The sequence below is a fragment of the Camellia sinensis genome, chromosome 7 (assembly GCF_055761805.1).
Source record: "Camellia sinensis isolate YWXY chromosome 7, ASM5576180v1, whole genome shotgun sequence".
Classification (NCBI taxonomy): Eukaryota; Viridiplantae; Streptophyta; class Magnoliopsida; order Ericales; family Theaceae; genus Camellia; species Camellia sinensis.
The window spans coordinates 30,883,457-30,898,462 of NC_138967.1; the positions used below are offsets into that span (position 1 = coordinate 30,883,457).

General features: G+C 35.1%; 2 protein-coding genes across 2 annotated transcripts; one reads left to right on the forward strand and one right to left on the reverse strand.

Annotated features, from left to right (window-relative positions):
* The first annotated feature begins 1,502 nt into the window (after window positions 1-1,502).
* LOC114288807 (glucose-1-phosphate adenylyltransferase small subunit, chloroplastic) lies at window positions 1,503-8,317 on the forward strand. Its single transcript, XM_082877671.1, has 9 exons — window positions 1,503-1,807; window positions 2,466-2,586; window positions 5,545-5,693; window positions 5,815-5,994; window positions 6,502-6,605; window positions 6,725-6,840; window positions 7,529-7,650; window positions 7,746-7,865; window positions 8,007-8,317. Exons 1-9 carry the CDS (start codon window positions 1,730-1,732, stop codon window positions 8,121-8,123), a joined length of 1,107 nt encoding a protein of 368 aa, XP_082733797.1. The 5' UTR covers window positions 1,503-1,729; the 3' UTR covers window positions 8,124-8,317.
* Window positions 8,318-8,535: 218 nt separating this feature from the next.
* On the reverse strand, window positions 8,536-13,054 carry LOC145795023 (uncharacterized). Its single transcript, XM_082877669.1, has 5 exons — window positions 12,937-13,054; window positions 12,752-12,854; window positions 10,244-11,220; window positions 9,994-10,066; window positions 8,536-9,063 (listed from the first exon to the last, which is right to left on the reverse strand). The coding sequence occupies exons 2-5, from the start codon at window positions 12,839-12,841 to the stop codon at window positions 8,908-8,910; spliced, it is 1,296 nt and encodes a 431-aa protein (XP_082733795.1). The 5' UTR covers window positions 12,842-12,854; window positions 12,937-13,054; the 3' UTR covers window positions 8,536-8,907.
* Window positions 13,055-15,006: the final 1,952 nt, after the last annotated feature.

Genomic DNA, 15,006 nt, shown 5'->3' on the forward strand with positions numbered 1-15,006 from the left:
TTCCGTTTGGGAAGTGGGTTGGCTTTTTGATTTTTTAACTTTTTTGACTATTTGAGCTTGGGCTCAAAAGCTTGGTTTGAAAATGACTTTTTGATTTTTTGATTTTTTTGACTTTTTTTGTGAGAGAAGAGTGTAATAATTATGGGTTGGATGTGATGTTTTGTCTGCTGTGGCTCAAATAGCCTATTCTGTCTTTTGTGGCTCAAAGAGTCAAAAGAGCCCAAATGAGCCCTTCCCAAACGACACTTGATTTTTTTTTTTCCTAGCAAAAATATGTACATAAAAGTAAAGAGATAATGTGACAACTTATAATAAATAAAATAATGAATAGCCTATTTAGATTATATCCAAACCATCTCTAAAATTCTTAGGGTTTTTTATTGGCCGGTCCTGAGTTTTTCACTTATTCCTCTCTTAGTAAGATATGGTATGACTTGGTTCGTTTGTAAAAAATAGTTATTTTAAATTTAGAGTATTGCAAAAATTAATTAAATGGCTTAATTTGTTAAGATCCAATCTATAATTAACATTTAATGCTAAAAGTAAAGATATAAATCAAAATTAAACGTCAATATATTAAATAACTTACAAACCATAGTTTAATTTTAAAATTATGCTAAACATAAAATTAAAAATAAAAACGAAATTTAGTGAAAGGAGTTTTATCTCTGTAGTAAAAGAAAAAATTATTTCAACTGAGGTACGGTACGGTCTAGGTATATGCTAAGTACGTTTGGGTATGCCAAAAACTAAGAACGTATACCCGGTATGTATGCAAAAGTACCATAAGAGGTACCATACACCGATAAGTACCCGGTATGGATACGGTATGTTTTTCGAAATAACCATGATTGATAGGTTATTACAATAACTATTTTAACAAAATTCTTTAAGACTAGTTATTACAATATCTATTTTAACATAAACCTTTTAAGACTAGCTACATTTTAAAAGCTTTGGAGGCTTCTTTAAACAGTTTATGGGTGTAAATAGGTAAAATAAAGAGTAGCATTTAAGTATGTAGATAAAAAAAGGGATTAGGCAAAATAAAGAATTATTTTTTTTGTATTTTAACTAGTAAAAAATGAAGAGTATGGTTGGAGTTGCTCTGAAGGACCATTAAATGTGTTTTGCTTTTCATTGATTACTGAATGCATTTATTTTTGGAAATTTTGCACTAATTTGGCACATTTGCTCAAAATAAAATAAGGTAACCTTACTATGGACCTTAAAATCTTCAAATTTCATGGTCGATCATTATGATGCAGAGGACTACATTGTTGGATGTTTATGTAAAATCAGCTGAAATATGTGTAGCATTTGATCCATGACTTTGGGTTCCTCATGTCCCAGTAAAAAATGCTTGGAAAATATGGGTTTTGTTGCTCTGCTCTTTCTTTTTTAAACTTGTATGGTGGAATTTTATGCTTATGGCTATTTAGAAACTTTGATCTTTATAATGAGTTGATATGAGGAAGGGAATGATTAAGTGGTTTTGTATTCTTCACAGAGTGTTCTGGGAATTATACTCGGAGGTGGAGCTGGGACTCGCCTTTACCCTCTTACAAAGAAGAGAGCAAAACCAGCTGTTCCTTTAGGAGCAAATTATCGCCTGATTGACATTCCGGTCAGCAACTGCCTTAACAGCAACATATCAAAGATCTATGTTCTTACACAATTCAATTCTGCATCTCTAAATCGTCACCTTTCACGCGCATATGCAAATAACATGGATGGCTACAAGAATGAAGGTTTTGTTGAAGTTCTTGCTGCTCAGCAAAGCCCAGAGAACCCCAATTGGTTCCAGGTAGTATAAAATCTGAACTCTATACCTTCCAGTCTTATACTGTGCAGCAGTTTTTCATTTCTGTGAGATTCCATTTAAAGTTGACAATTTGTTTGTATACCATTAGTGCTGGCATTTTCTGTGCGTTTGATAGATGAGTTATGCACATGCATCAGGATGAAAGTTTGTCAACTATTGTGTCCTCTTTAATATGCCAGACCAAAATTACCAAGTTCAGATCATCCTGATATCATTCCTGATGTATCTTGCAAGTGTCCCTAAGAATTGGACTAGTTCAACAAACACCATTTATGTTATTTTCTCCCCTATTAAATGGTTCTCTTTTTTTTCTCCCTTTTTTTTTTAACCACCTTACCCTCTCTGTTAAAAGTTTTTCTGTTAAATTTTTTTCTCCCCTTTCGTTATCACTATTCCCTTGTATGGTACCATTCTCTTTGTTTTTAAGGAGTTGCATCACTTGCAAAGAAAAGAGTAATCTGCCCCAGTTTTCTAATGTACCTCATTATAAGCTGTGGTTTGATGCAAATAGCTGCTATCAGTGCATCACTTACAAACCAAAAAACTGTTCCCCAATTTTGTTTTGCTTAATGCCTCATTTTCCCTTCACCCAGCGTTTGCTAGACACGCTGTATTGATTTGTATTTTTATTGGTTATTAGGGTACAGCTGATGCTGTGAGACAGTATTTGTGGCTGTTTGAGGAACACAATGTTCTAGAGTTCTTGATTCTTGCTGGGGACCATCTGTATCGTATGGATTATGAGAGATTTATTCAAGCCCATAGTGTTAAAATTCAAGTATTATTGATTGATATCTTTATGATTGATGTGTGTATTACAAATTACAAATGGTGGTTTATATAGATGTAGGTGTAGTGGATGGTGGTGGTAGGTGAGTGTAGTAGGTGTAGTGGGGTATGTAGTGAAGTAGTGGATGATATATTTTAACAGCCCCCCGCAAACTCAAGGAGGATAGAAACTAACCAACTTGAGTTTGAAGAGAGGAACAAAACAAGAAAATACATAAAAAAAAAAAAAAATACATAAAAAAAAGATAGGGGACACTGTATGGTCGTGTCAGACCGTCGGTGAAGACTCTGAAAGGTGGTGCCATAACGTGGTAGAGGACACTGGATGGGTGTGCCATAACGGTGTAGAGGACACTGGATGGTGGTGTCATAACGGTGTAGAGGACACTGTATGGTTGTGTCATAACGGGGTAGAGGACACTGGAGGGGTGTGTCATAACGTTGTAGAGGACACTGTATGCTAACCGGAATCAAAGTCGGGACAGTTTATAGGGTCATGTCGGACCGTTGAAGATGCTAACCGGAATCAAATGTCGGGACAGTTTATGGGGTCATGTCGGACCGTTGAAGATGCTAACCGGAATCAAATGTCGGGACAGTTTATAGGGTCATGTCGGACCGTTGGAAAAGTTGCACCTTCAAAAGGTGTGCCCAATTTTTCAAAAGGCGTGCCATCAAAAGGCGTGCCCACTTTATCAAAAGATGTGCCATGAAAAGGCGTGCCAATTTGTCGGGCGGCAAGAGGCGCGCGATGCGTGTGGCTGCCTCGGCTATAAGACAGAGGCTGATGCTGAGGCAGAGAAAAGCTGTGAAAAACCTCTGAAAAAAAACGTCGTTGTGCTGAGAAAGAGAGTCTGAAAAACTCTTCGTTGTGCTGAGAGAGAGAGTCTGTAATACTCTGTTGCCCAGAAAAAAATGGCCTCGTCCTCGTCTTCCCGTGGACTGCTCACCCTCTTTCCCGACCTCAACGAGTCAACAAGAGAGAGAACTGGTGCGGTGGCACTGGAAACTCAACCAAGCGCCCCGGAGTTTGCTCCGTTGAACTTTTCGATGCGGTCTGTGGAGCAAAGAATGGCAGTGCAGTCAGATGTGGAGGCCAACCAGTATACTTTGAAGTCTTGCGTGGAAACCATGACGGCCGTCACAAATTTGTCGAACCGGCTGCAGAGTAGGACAAATGAGGTGCATCAGTTAACCTCCCAGCTGGCTCTGCTCCAACGCATGTATAAGGATGCGCGAGCAGAGATAAGTGTGCTGAAAGCAGAAAATAAGGAGCTGAAGCGGAAGGCCACCGTGATGTGGCGATTTGGAGGTCCGCCATATGCTGCAGTGGAGGAACAGGCTGGAGGCATCTTGCTTGGTGGCCTAGGAAGTACGGAGGCAACGCCGTCAAGGGCTGCCCAGGACGGAGGCAAAAAGAAGAGACCGGCGGCAGAGTAGAGAAAAAAAATCCTGTCTGGGGATGTGGTTGTTGTGTGGGTTTATTTGTTGTTTTTTTTTTTTTTTTTTTTTTTTTTTTGGTTGTAAAATGGATCGGGGTGAGCCCCGATAGGAATAAAATGAATTTGGGGTGCAGGTCGTCTTCTTCGTCTTTTTTTTTTATTTATTTTATTTTATTTTATTTTATTTTATTTATTTATTATTATTTTTTTAATGTAAAATGGAAGATAAAATAAAATAAAAAGACGAAGTGTGGTGGAGTATATGGCATAGTATAATATGGTAGAATATAGGATAATGGTGTGGTGGGAACGTGGTGGTGTGTGAAGAATAAAAAATAAAAGGGGTCGCTTTAGGCAGGTGCGTGTCGGCTAGTGGAGGTGAATATGAAAAGAAAAAGAAAGGAAAAGAGAGGGTGTAAAGGGAGAGAGAGAGAAAAGAGATACAGGGGCAAAGCAATGTGGGTGTCGTGTGCTGTTCAAAGAAGGAGTAAAATAATAGAAAAGAAAAAGAAAGTGGAGTGGGAATGTGCTAAACCAAAACTGCCGAGATAATGAGATCTGGTGGTGAGGGAGGACCTCATGTCCACAATGGCAGATTGGTCTGCATCTCTCATGGAGGTGGGCGTCGTTGCCAGTCCATAGGTTGCGCCAAGGGTGCTCAAGGAAGCACCATGTATTGCAAGGCTCATGGCGGTGGAAAACGTGGCAGATTCGGCGACAGTAGCGGAGAAGACCTCGAAGTGAAAGCTCCGAAGAAGAGAGCGGAGACTTGGGTCCAGGAAGAGACTCGGAGTCTGATCAGTTTTCGCCGCGATGTTGATGGTTTCTGCAACACGTCCAAGTCGAACAAACACTTGTGGGAACAGATCTCGGCCAAGATGAGAGACAAAGGGTTCGATTGATCGGCGACTATGTGTACTGACAAGAGGAGGACATGTTCTCATGGGATTCTGCGTATGTTAGAGACGTAGCAAATGGGACGACCGGTTTTCCTGGGAAGTCAAAATCTGCTTTTGGCTCTAATGCTTCAATGAAGTCAAATAGTTATAACTCTGTAAAATCAGATGCCGCTCTTGCTAGCAAATTTTCAACTTTGCCCTTGGATTCTAGGTCACGAAAATCTGCTGCCAATATCCACCTCCGCGAACAGTGGTCCGTCGGTGGCGGGTGCAAAACAAGATGGTACCTGGGTTGGTTTTGATGGATGAAAATCCGGCATGCAGAAATAGTTGGAAGATGAGAGGTTCGGCGGGCGGCCAAGGCGAGGCTGCCGTCCGCCGGTGAAGCGAAAATACTAGGTTCTTAACCTTGCTCTGATAACATGTTAAAATTCAAGTATTATTGATTGATATCTTTATGATTGATGTGTGTATTACAAATTACAAATGGTGGTTTATATAGATGTAGGTGTAGTGGATGGTGGTGGTAGGTGAGTGTAGTAGGTGAAGTGGGGTATGTAGTGGAGTAGTGGATGATATATTTTAACACATAGAGAGACTGATGCTGATATCACTGTAGCTGCACTGCCAATGGATGAAAAACGTGCCACTGCATTTGGTCTGATGAAAATTGATGAAGAAGGACGTATTATTGAATTTGCAGAGAAACCAAAAGGAGAGCAATTGAAAGCTATGAAGGTTGTTTCTTATAAATTACTTTATAATTCTTCATCAGTAGTAGTACAAGTCATGATTTTATTTATAAAACTGATAAATAAGCCCAGATTATGATTGATTTTATCTATTTGTCATGTTTTAGGTTGACACTACCATTTTAGGTCTTGACGATGAGAGAGCCAAAGAGATGCCTTTCATCGCGAGTAAGGGTATATATGTTGTGAGTAAAGATGTCATGATAAATCTGCTTGCGGAAAAATTTCCTGGAGCCAATGATTTTGGAAGTGAAATTATTCCTGGTGCAACTTCCATTGGAATGAGAGTATGTGAAAAGCCTTTTTTTCTTTATTGGTACTCTACTTGTATTGTCGAAATCAGAAAGGACACAATGCATGTTCTTTATATTTACTGAAGTTGGTTGGGAGTTTATATTTTATGTCTGGGACCTATGTAAATGTATAGATTGCACTTCATTGGCCCACTTGCTGCACTATTATTGTGCTTCCCATTTTGATGGGGATGTGTAACAAGTGGTCTGGTTCTATATAGCTGTGCCATTTTGAGGATAATTGAAGCATCCTGATTCCTGAGTCATGCAGCGATAGTTTATTGTCTAGATATCTATGGCTTTGGGCTAATTTAAGTTGCTGCTTATGGACACCTAACTCTACTGATATCAACAGTGTAAATCTATTGAACTGAAACTTAAATGTGTACAAAATGCCGATCAATTTTCTTAGAATTCTGGCCTTCAAAATAATCTTCTATCTGCATTTTACTTCTCCAGATTCACAATTTTTGAAAGTTTAATTGCCTCTTCTGCCTATAGGTGCAAGCTTACTTGTATGATGGCTACTGGGAAGACATTGGTACCATTGAAGCTTTTTATAATGCCAATTTGGGGATCACCAAAAAGCCAGTGCCAGATTTCAGGTTCTCCTCTTGTCCATCGAACTTAGTATCTTTCTTCACCCTTGATGTGCTGTAACATCATCAACTCTTTTTGTGGTACAAAAACTTTGATATGTTCTTTAATTTATCTTCTGCTGTAGCTTCTATGATCGTTCAGCACCAATCTACACCCAACCTCGATATTTGCCTCCTTCCAAGATGCTTGATGCTGATGTCACAGATAGTGTTATCGGTGAAGGTTGTGTAATTAAGGAAAGTAACTCAATGTCTGCTGATAATATCTGCCACCTATTTAGATTCCACAGATGACAGTTGCGCGTTCATGAATCATACTTAAAATTTAGTTTTGCCAAGTGACGAGGATTTCTTTTGCAACCGATGTTGTATCACTTTTTTTTTTTTTAAAAAGTATTTCTGTCATGGAAGTAATGGCATGAGAGGTTGCCCTAGATGTTATTGACTTGAGAGATATGAGTTGTAGGAGCCAGGCAGTTAATCAAGCCTACAGTTCAAATACCATGGTTGGTCATACAAAATGTAGAAAGGCTTGATATGAAATGAATGAGAGGCCTATTAAGGATTGAGCCACGCTTAGTAATTACTGCAGCACCTTGTCACCGTCTTCTCTCTCTCTTCTCTTAGCTAAGTAGGCTCATCTCACACTTCAGCTTGCTACAAGCTTTTAAATTGCATTATGTCAGAATGTGCTGCCACACTAGTAGAGGAATCCTTCATCAATGGTTGTGAACGACTATTGTTCAAAAAGAAAACCTTTCTGCTCATTTGATGCCATTCACGTTTCACACAAATAGTGTAAGTAAGCTTACTCCTACTGTGCCACTTTCCACAGCAGATTGCAAGTGGCATATCACGTACTTCTTGCCTTCTGCTAAGGTAAAAAATCCATGACTGTGATAGAGAATGAAGCCCTAGTGTTAATTAAGATCACATTTTCTTCCCTGTGCAGAACTGTAAAATTCACCATTGTGTTGTTGGGCTTCGATCTTGCATATCTGAGGGTGCAGTTATAGAAGATTCATTGTTGATGGGAGCAGATTATTATGAGGTAAAAACCAAACTTTTTAAAGTTCTATGGCGCTAAAATTGTGACTAATTTATTCCATTTGAAATTGTCATACTCATGGCTGTCATATTCTCCAGACGGATGCTGACAAAAGATTTCTGGCTGCGAAGGGTAGCATTCCAATTGGTATTGGCAAGAACTCTCACATCAAAAGAGCTATTATTGACAAGAATGCTCGCATCGGAGACAACGTGAAGGTTTTTTTTTTACCCATTATTTCAATTGTGCAATTACATAGTAGTTTGAATCGTAAATTGTATAATAAAATCATGTCACTCGAAACTACTCATGTACATTTGGAAGGTCAAAGCTTTAATGTGAAAACTTTATTATTCCAGATCATCAATACTGACAATGTTCAAGAAGCAGCGAGGGAAACTGATGGATACTTCATAAAGAGTGCGATCGTGACAGTAATCAAGGACGCCTTGATTCCAAGTGGAACTGTCATCTAAAGATCTTCCTAACCACTATGGTGGACAAGAGAGAACCAAGTTTACCTTCCACTACAAATGATATATATATATATATATATATATGATGTATATTGTTTAATAGTATAATGCATTTTGATATCAGAAGTGGTGACTTTACAAACTGTTCTGTAAAGGTTTTTTTAATAAAAGTTCCATCTACATTTGTCTTTCTTCATCTCAGGCTTTTGCTTTTTGGCTTATTTCGCCAAAAGTAAGTTTTTTTTAGAGTTTGCCAAACAAGGCTTTATTTTCCACAATTTCATTAAGGTGGTCTCAAATCCCAATTTCGATGTTGAATTTCACAATGCCCAACCATCGTGGACCAGATATGCTGAGTCTAAGAAAGAAGCCATTCACCAAAATCAAGCTCTCCAACATGCGAAAACAAAGATTCACAAAACTTTCCTATTAAGCCAAAAATGAAAGCAAATACATCTTCAATAAATCCCCAAGCAAACTTGCCATTATTGTGGCCCTTACTGAAAAAATTCTACAAAAATATCCGCCCTCATTATCTCAACAGGAAATCTACATAAAAACAGGAAAAGACAAGTTAATCAATTCAATATAACTTGTCAAAAACTTGATGTACATTCAGATAAAAGACAAAGAATAGTTTCAATTTCACATCCTCTCCACCCATCACAAATACCATGAAGCTCCAACAAGAAGAAGGACCAATTAGACATTTGAAACTTCTTACTTGTATAATCAATAAGTTACCTGGTGCTTTTTGAGTCAGTCATATCAAAGTACCTTTCAATTATTTTGTTGAGCATTCTTTGACCAAAATATTCCTCCATTTGTCCTTGAGGTCAACTGGGGTACGAGTCCCATCAAAAACATGGCGACCAAATTCCAAAATTTTCCTCCATGGAAGATTTTTGTTGACCAACGTTGAGAATTTCTGCACTCCTTGCTGCACCATTGAAGTGCTTAATGAAGTTAGATGGCTGTAAGTCAGGGGGGAAACAAAATTAATTCCATTTCGGACATCTGCAATACTTCCTACAATTCTCTAACTGGGAGGCACAACATTTCCCATAAAGGGGAAAGGAAAAAAAGGTCCTCCTTTGTTCTCTAAAGCTGGTCTGGTAAAGGAAAAAGGTTTTGCAAACTTATGCCAAGCACTACTTTCTAATTTATTTGGAATTAAAGACTTCAATCAATCCTTTAGAACACAGAATCCACAAAGACGGTAGAATAATCTTCTTCTATCTTCTTATTTCCTTTGTTATCATGACCAAATGGGTGCTTATTTTTGTTTTGGCAGTGATTGAAACTGAATTACTTTCTGCTTGATTGTTAATTATTCCTTTTTCTGTAAAGTTCGCCTATCATCTTCTACAATGACATGGCCGTCTATAATCTGCCATGTGAATGGGCATCGAGAGCAAAATGGAGTAGGTAATATATTCATTAAGCAATTTGATAAATTTGACTCAACTTTCTACTTGCTTTAACTTACTTTCTCCTCAACATAAAACACTAAGGGTATGTTTGGTTTGAGTTTGGGAGATGAGTTTTAGAGATAAAAAGTACGAAAAATTGTTTGATTTGTTTTTATCAAAAGATATTTTGGAAAATTATTTTAAGAGAGAGTTTTGGAAAAAGTGATTGATTTGATGTGTATGAAAGAGAGATTTGTTTGGAAAACTTGTAAACCAAACAAGTTTTGGAAAAATTTTTTGGAAAAATTTGTTTAATTTGATTACTTTTGAAAACTTATTTGTAGAGAATTTTTCCCAAAAATTTTTGGGAAACACAAACCAAACAAGGCCTAAGAGTTCTTCAACTTTCCATTTGCGTCAATAAGCACAAGTAGGATGGCTATATCCCGAGCTCATACCTTTAGCATTTCTTCCTCTTCAGCTGTCCATGGTCGTTTTTTACGCCTCACGTTAGGAAATGATGGCTTCATTCTGTAGGTTGGGAATACAAAAAAATGAAAATAAAAATGAAAGTTCAGTTAGTAATTTAAAATTTAAACATATATTAACTAGCCACGATTTGGCAACGTAATTATTTTTATTTCAACATGAATCTCCAGAAGAAGACATTAGACCAAACAATCTCATAGAATATATAAATTTACTCACAGTTGTACTCTAGATTTGCTGGCTGCATTTTTTTCCTCTTTGTGCACCACATTGGTATTTAGTTCGACTAGTCTTGGGTGCTCTACTTGAACACTTTTGCCTGCCTGTACCATTTTAAATTGATGTCCCGTCTCTTTTTCCCCACAACAAGCACCGCCAACATGACCACAGGCAATAATAGGCCCTGCACGCATCCATTTTCCAGTCACTATCTTAAGCTGACGCCCATCATACGGTCTTGCATTGTTCCCACATCTGCACAGCACAACATCATTTCGCTCATTTGTTGCTGATGCCGCAGCACCTTTATAAGGTACAATGCTTGTAGTGCATTCAAAATTAAATCTTTCTTCTCTATGATCTGCCTCTATTTTAACGGCAACTTCATTGCTGTTCAATTCCAATTTATTCCTGGTATCGTTATATTCTGTGTCTCTCACAACTGCGGATGGATTTGGCTCTTTCCTCCCAACTCTCTCAGCCTTTTGCTTATGTGGGTCAACGTTCATCATTCCTGTATTCAAAAAAATCGATAAAGCTTTCTTTGCCAACATAGCCTTTTTCCTTGCTTTACGTCTTTCCAACATAGCTCGTTTATATGAACAATAAGGGCAATAGAAGTTTCCGGCACTATCAAACCGAGCTGAGCAGTGCATGCATTCCTCATGAACAGCTAACGGGCAGCAATTGTCACTACAACCCAACACCTCACCACCTTTATCACATTTTATAAATATTTCTTTCTCTGTCCAATCCATTTCCAAACAAAATTCTTGCTCATGAATGCCCTGAGGGCCCAAACCACTAGACTTCTCTGTCGGGTTACCATTTGTTTTAGGAGCCAAGTCATGGCATAGCCTATCATCATCACTATCACTGGAAGTTTCACATACTATATTACACGGATCACTGTTATTAACTTCATTGACCCACATACCATTGTGAGAACAATCAGGGTGCGCTTCAGAATCAGAGCGCTGTGCAGAAATGAAGGATGAAAACAAATTCCAAATAATAAGAAAGATGCACAGTTCACAAGTGAAAACACACACGGAGTTACACAAAGCTTACCAATTTGCAAATACGCATTTTAACAGCCTATTTCAAAAGAACTTTTACCACTTAGGATGGTTCTGCAAGTCATGCTTTCAATACTTTCAAAATTAAACCGAAACACTTCCATATGTTAACAAAGTACTTCAATTGCTTCTGAAGACATATATTCAGAACACTTATTTAGGCTATTAAAAATTTATTCTTTGAGATACCAATTCCAACTGCAAATTGAAAACCAAACTATAACAGCCATTCTTGTCCTCAAATCAGATTGACGAGGAAAATAACAAGAAGGATTAATTACCCCAATGGTCCCCAAAGTATGCATTATGTTGCACATTAACTCCCAAACTTTAATTTTCATTAATTTGGTACTCAAAAAACTACTAAATATGAGTTTAAATGGTCCCAGTTCTCATGCCGTCTGAATTGATTAATAAAAGTTGGCATATTTTTGTAATGTTACATGAAAAGAAAAAAGAAAAAAATTCAAAATAACCAAATCCACACATTTTCCATAGTATGCACTTTGTTGCATTTTGGTATGTGATCTGTTGCATTTTAGTCCTTGGATCTTTCAATTTTGTACTAGCATTTTTTTTGAACTTATGAAATTCCACACTCCTGTTAGGATTATTAGGGAGGACATTTTAACTCGTATTTTACAATTTGGAATCCAAATTGACAAAATTAAAGGATTGATAATTCAAGTGCTACAAAATGAAGACTAGTGTGATTATTCCCAAAAAAAAAAACGATTTTGAAACGGGAAAAAAAAAATCAAAACATAAACAGACTACAAAGCTACACATAGATGCATATATAAACACTAGTGGGTGGCACACACCATGTGCGTGCAATTTAAATAATTTAAATAAGTAGGAATAAAAAAAATAATAATGAAATTAATATTATAATGTGTACTTAGCTTAAGTGGTACGAGTCTTCGTACTTAAACCCATGGTCATGGGTTCAAGCCTTGTCCATCTCTTTGTTTAACTTTTTTTTAAAAAATAAAACATACTACCACATGACATGAGGAGAGTAAAGCAAGCTTCAGGACACCATATTATATGTTCACTTTATAATAGGAGAGTAAAGCAAGCTTCAGGACACCATATTATATGTTCACTTTATAATAATATAGATAGATAGATAGATGTGTTCACTTTATAATAGTATAGATTAATATTATAATGTGTACTTAGTTTAAGTGGTATGAGTCTTCGTACTTAAAGCCATGGTCATGGGTTCAAGCCTTGCCCATCTCTTTGTTTAACATTTTTTTAAAAAATAAAACATACTGCCACATGGTATGAGGAGAGTAAAGCAAGTTTCAGGACACCATATTATGTGTTCACTTTATAATAGTATAGATAGATAGATAGATAAAAATATATACTCAGATTTTACCTATATATATATATACAGAAAGGAAATACAAAGGATTACCTCAGCTAGAAAACTGAAAGCCATGGGGGATGGTTGGGGAGGAAGATTTGAGAGACTTGGCCTTCCTCCTACTCCATTTTCTCTTCTCATCTCATCGATGAATCTGAAAAATTAGGGTTTTTAACTGCCACGAGACGTTGAACGTGGATGAGTAGTTTAGGATCTTTCTTACGTAATAAAAATACCTGCATCCATATTTGCTGCATCCATATTTGATGACAGATATGACTATGGTGTGTGTGTCCCCGAGGAATTTCCATTCTTTTAGGCTCCGTTTGGTTATTTTATACCAACATAGGGTTTTTTTTGGAAAGAGGATAAAATGTCCGTGTTTAATTTTTTACTCATTTTTAGTCTTATTATCTTTCATATTTTATATACATAAAAGGATCAAATAAACTAAAAAATCTAAAAAGTCAACTTTTTATTAATTTTTCAAAATATTTCATATTTATCCGTGTTATATATGGGTACAAATAAATAATCAACAATAATTAGTAAAAATAATTTAGAATCAATTAAATTTTATTTATTTTTATCACAATTATATGTAAGAGATATTTTTTTTTATTCTTATATCATTAATTGCGTGCTTTAAATCCTTAATAAATACATGTCATAATTTAATTGGTAAAAATTTAAAAATAAATTAAAAAAATTATATTTATAATAAAATATAAATACATTTCGTTTTATGAGTTTTATCAATTTAATTTATCATATAACAGTGGTAAATTACATTTGTCAATCTATTAATTTTTTCATGTTTTGTAGAGTCTAAAAATTTGACTAGCATCAAAATTATAATTTGTCTTATGTTATAAGATTTACGTAAAAATGAATTAAGATTTACTTATGATATTAAATTTGCACTTAACATTAGATTTATGTCAACTTGTCATTTACGTAATCATTAAAAATTATCTTGATTTATTCACAATTTATATGAATCATTTAACCTATCTATTTATTAAATTAGTAAATAGATATTTATAAATGTTTTTATAATAAAAATAAGAATTATGGACATATTTTATGCATACTTATTAAAAAGTTTAAACTTAGTTCAAAAAAAACTATATATTTATGTTTAAAACAATTAAATGAATAGTTATATATATGTATGAAAACATTGGTGCTGTTTGGTGTAGCTGTTAAAACAGATTATACATTATATCTTAACAGATTATAGATTATGACTTTAATCAGAAGCTGTTAATCTGTTTGGTATAACTGTTGGATTATAGATTTAAGTTACTTAGTAGTGTTTGTTAAATAAGCTGTGAAGTAGCTTTTACAATTAATTTTTATTTTTTATTATTCACTATTTGTCTACATTTCTCATAAAAAATAATAATAATATTTTATAGTTCATTTGGGTTTTTTTTTTTATTTTTAGAAAAATAAAAAATAAAAAAATTTAAGAGTATAATCGTGAATTAACATGTCCACAGCAGAAGCTGATAATCAGAAGCAATAGGTGAGCAGCTTCTCAGAATCAGCTTTTTTGACTTAAAATAAGTTGTTAGAATTAGAAGCTGTTTAAAATAAGTTCAACAAAACAGTCCAAAATAACTTTTTAAAAGGCAGAAGCCATAAGTTGGCTCAAAAAAGCCCTACCAAACACCCCCATTATTTAAGATAGAGCCACCCTAAATTGTAGGTTATATTCTAGCTCTAATAAATTTAAATTATATCATAATTTATCAGTCCGTGACTGATATGAACTAATTTGAGAATTCTAATATTGGACTAAATACTAAAATGTAGCTAAGAAAATTTAGTTCAAGTTGATTTTTTTGCCAATTTCTTGATTTAAGGCTAGTCTTTGGAGAATCGTTTAATTCATGTCCAATTCGTGAGTTGGCAGACTCATCTATTTATTTAATTTTTAATTAGTAAATATATTTTTAAAAAAAATTATAACAAAAATAGAAAATATGTATATATTTGTTTGGTATATTTATTAACAATTTTTAAATTAATTAAAAAATTATGTACTTATTCTTAAATGGATAAATTATATTGGTAGTCCTTATATTTTAACTCTTGTGTTATTTTTGTTCTTTTAATTTTATTTTGCTCAATTTTGACATTGAATTTATAATTTTGACTCAATTTGGTCTAATTATTATAATTGTTATTTTTTTTATTATTAAAAATATACACATGAGTAGCATCTATTATACTTTTATACATAAAATTATAAACTTGTTAAACTCAGTAAATTAATTTCAACCAACTCAATAATTATT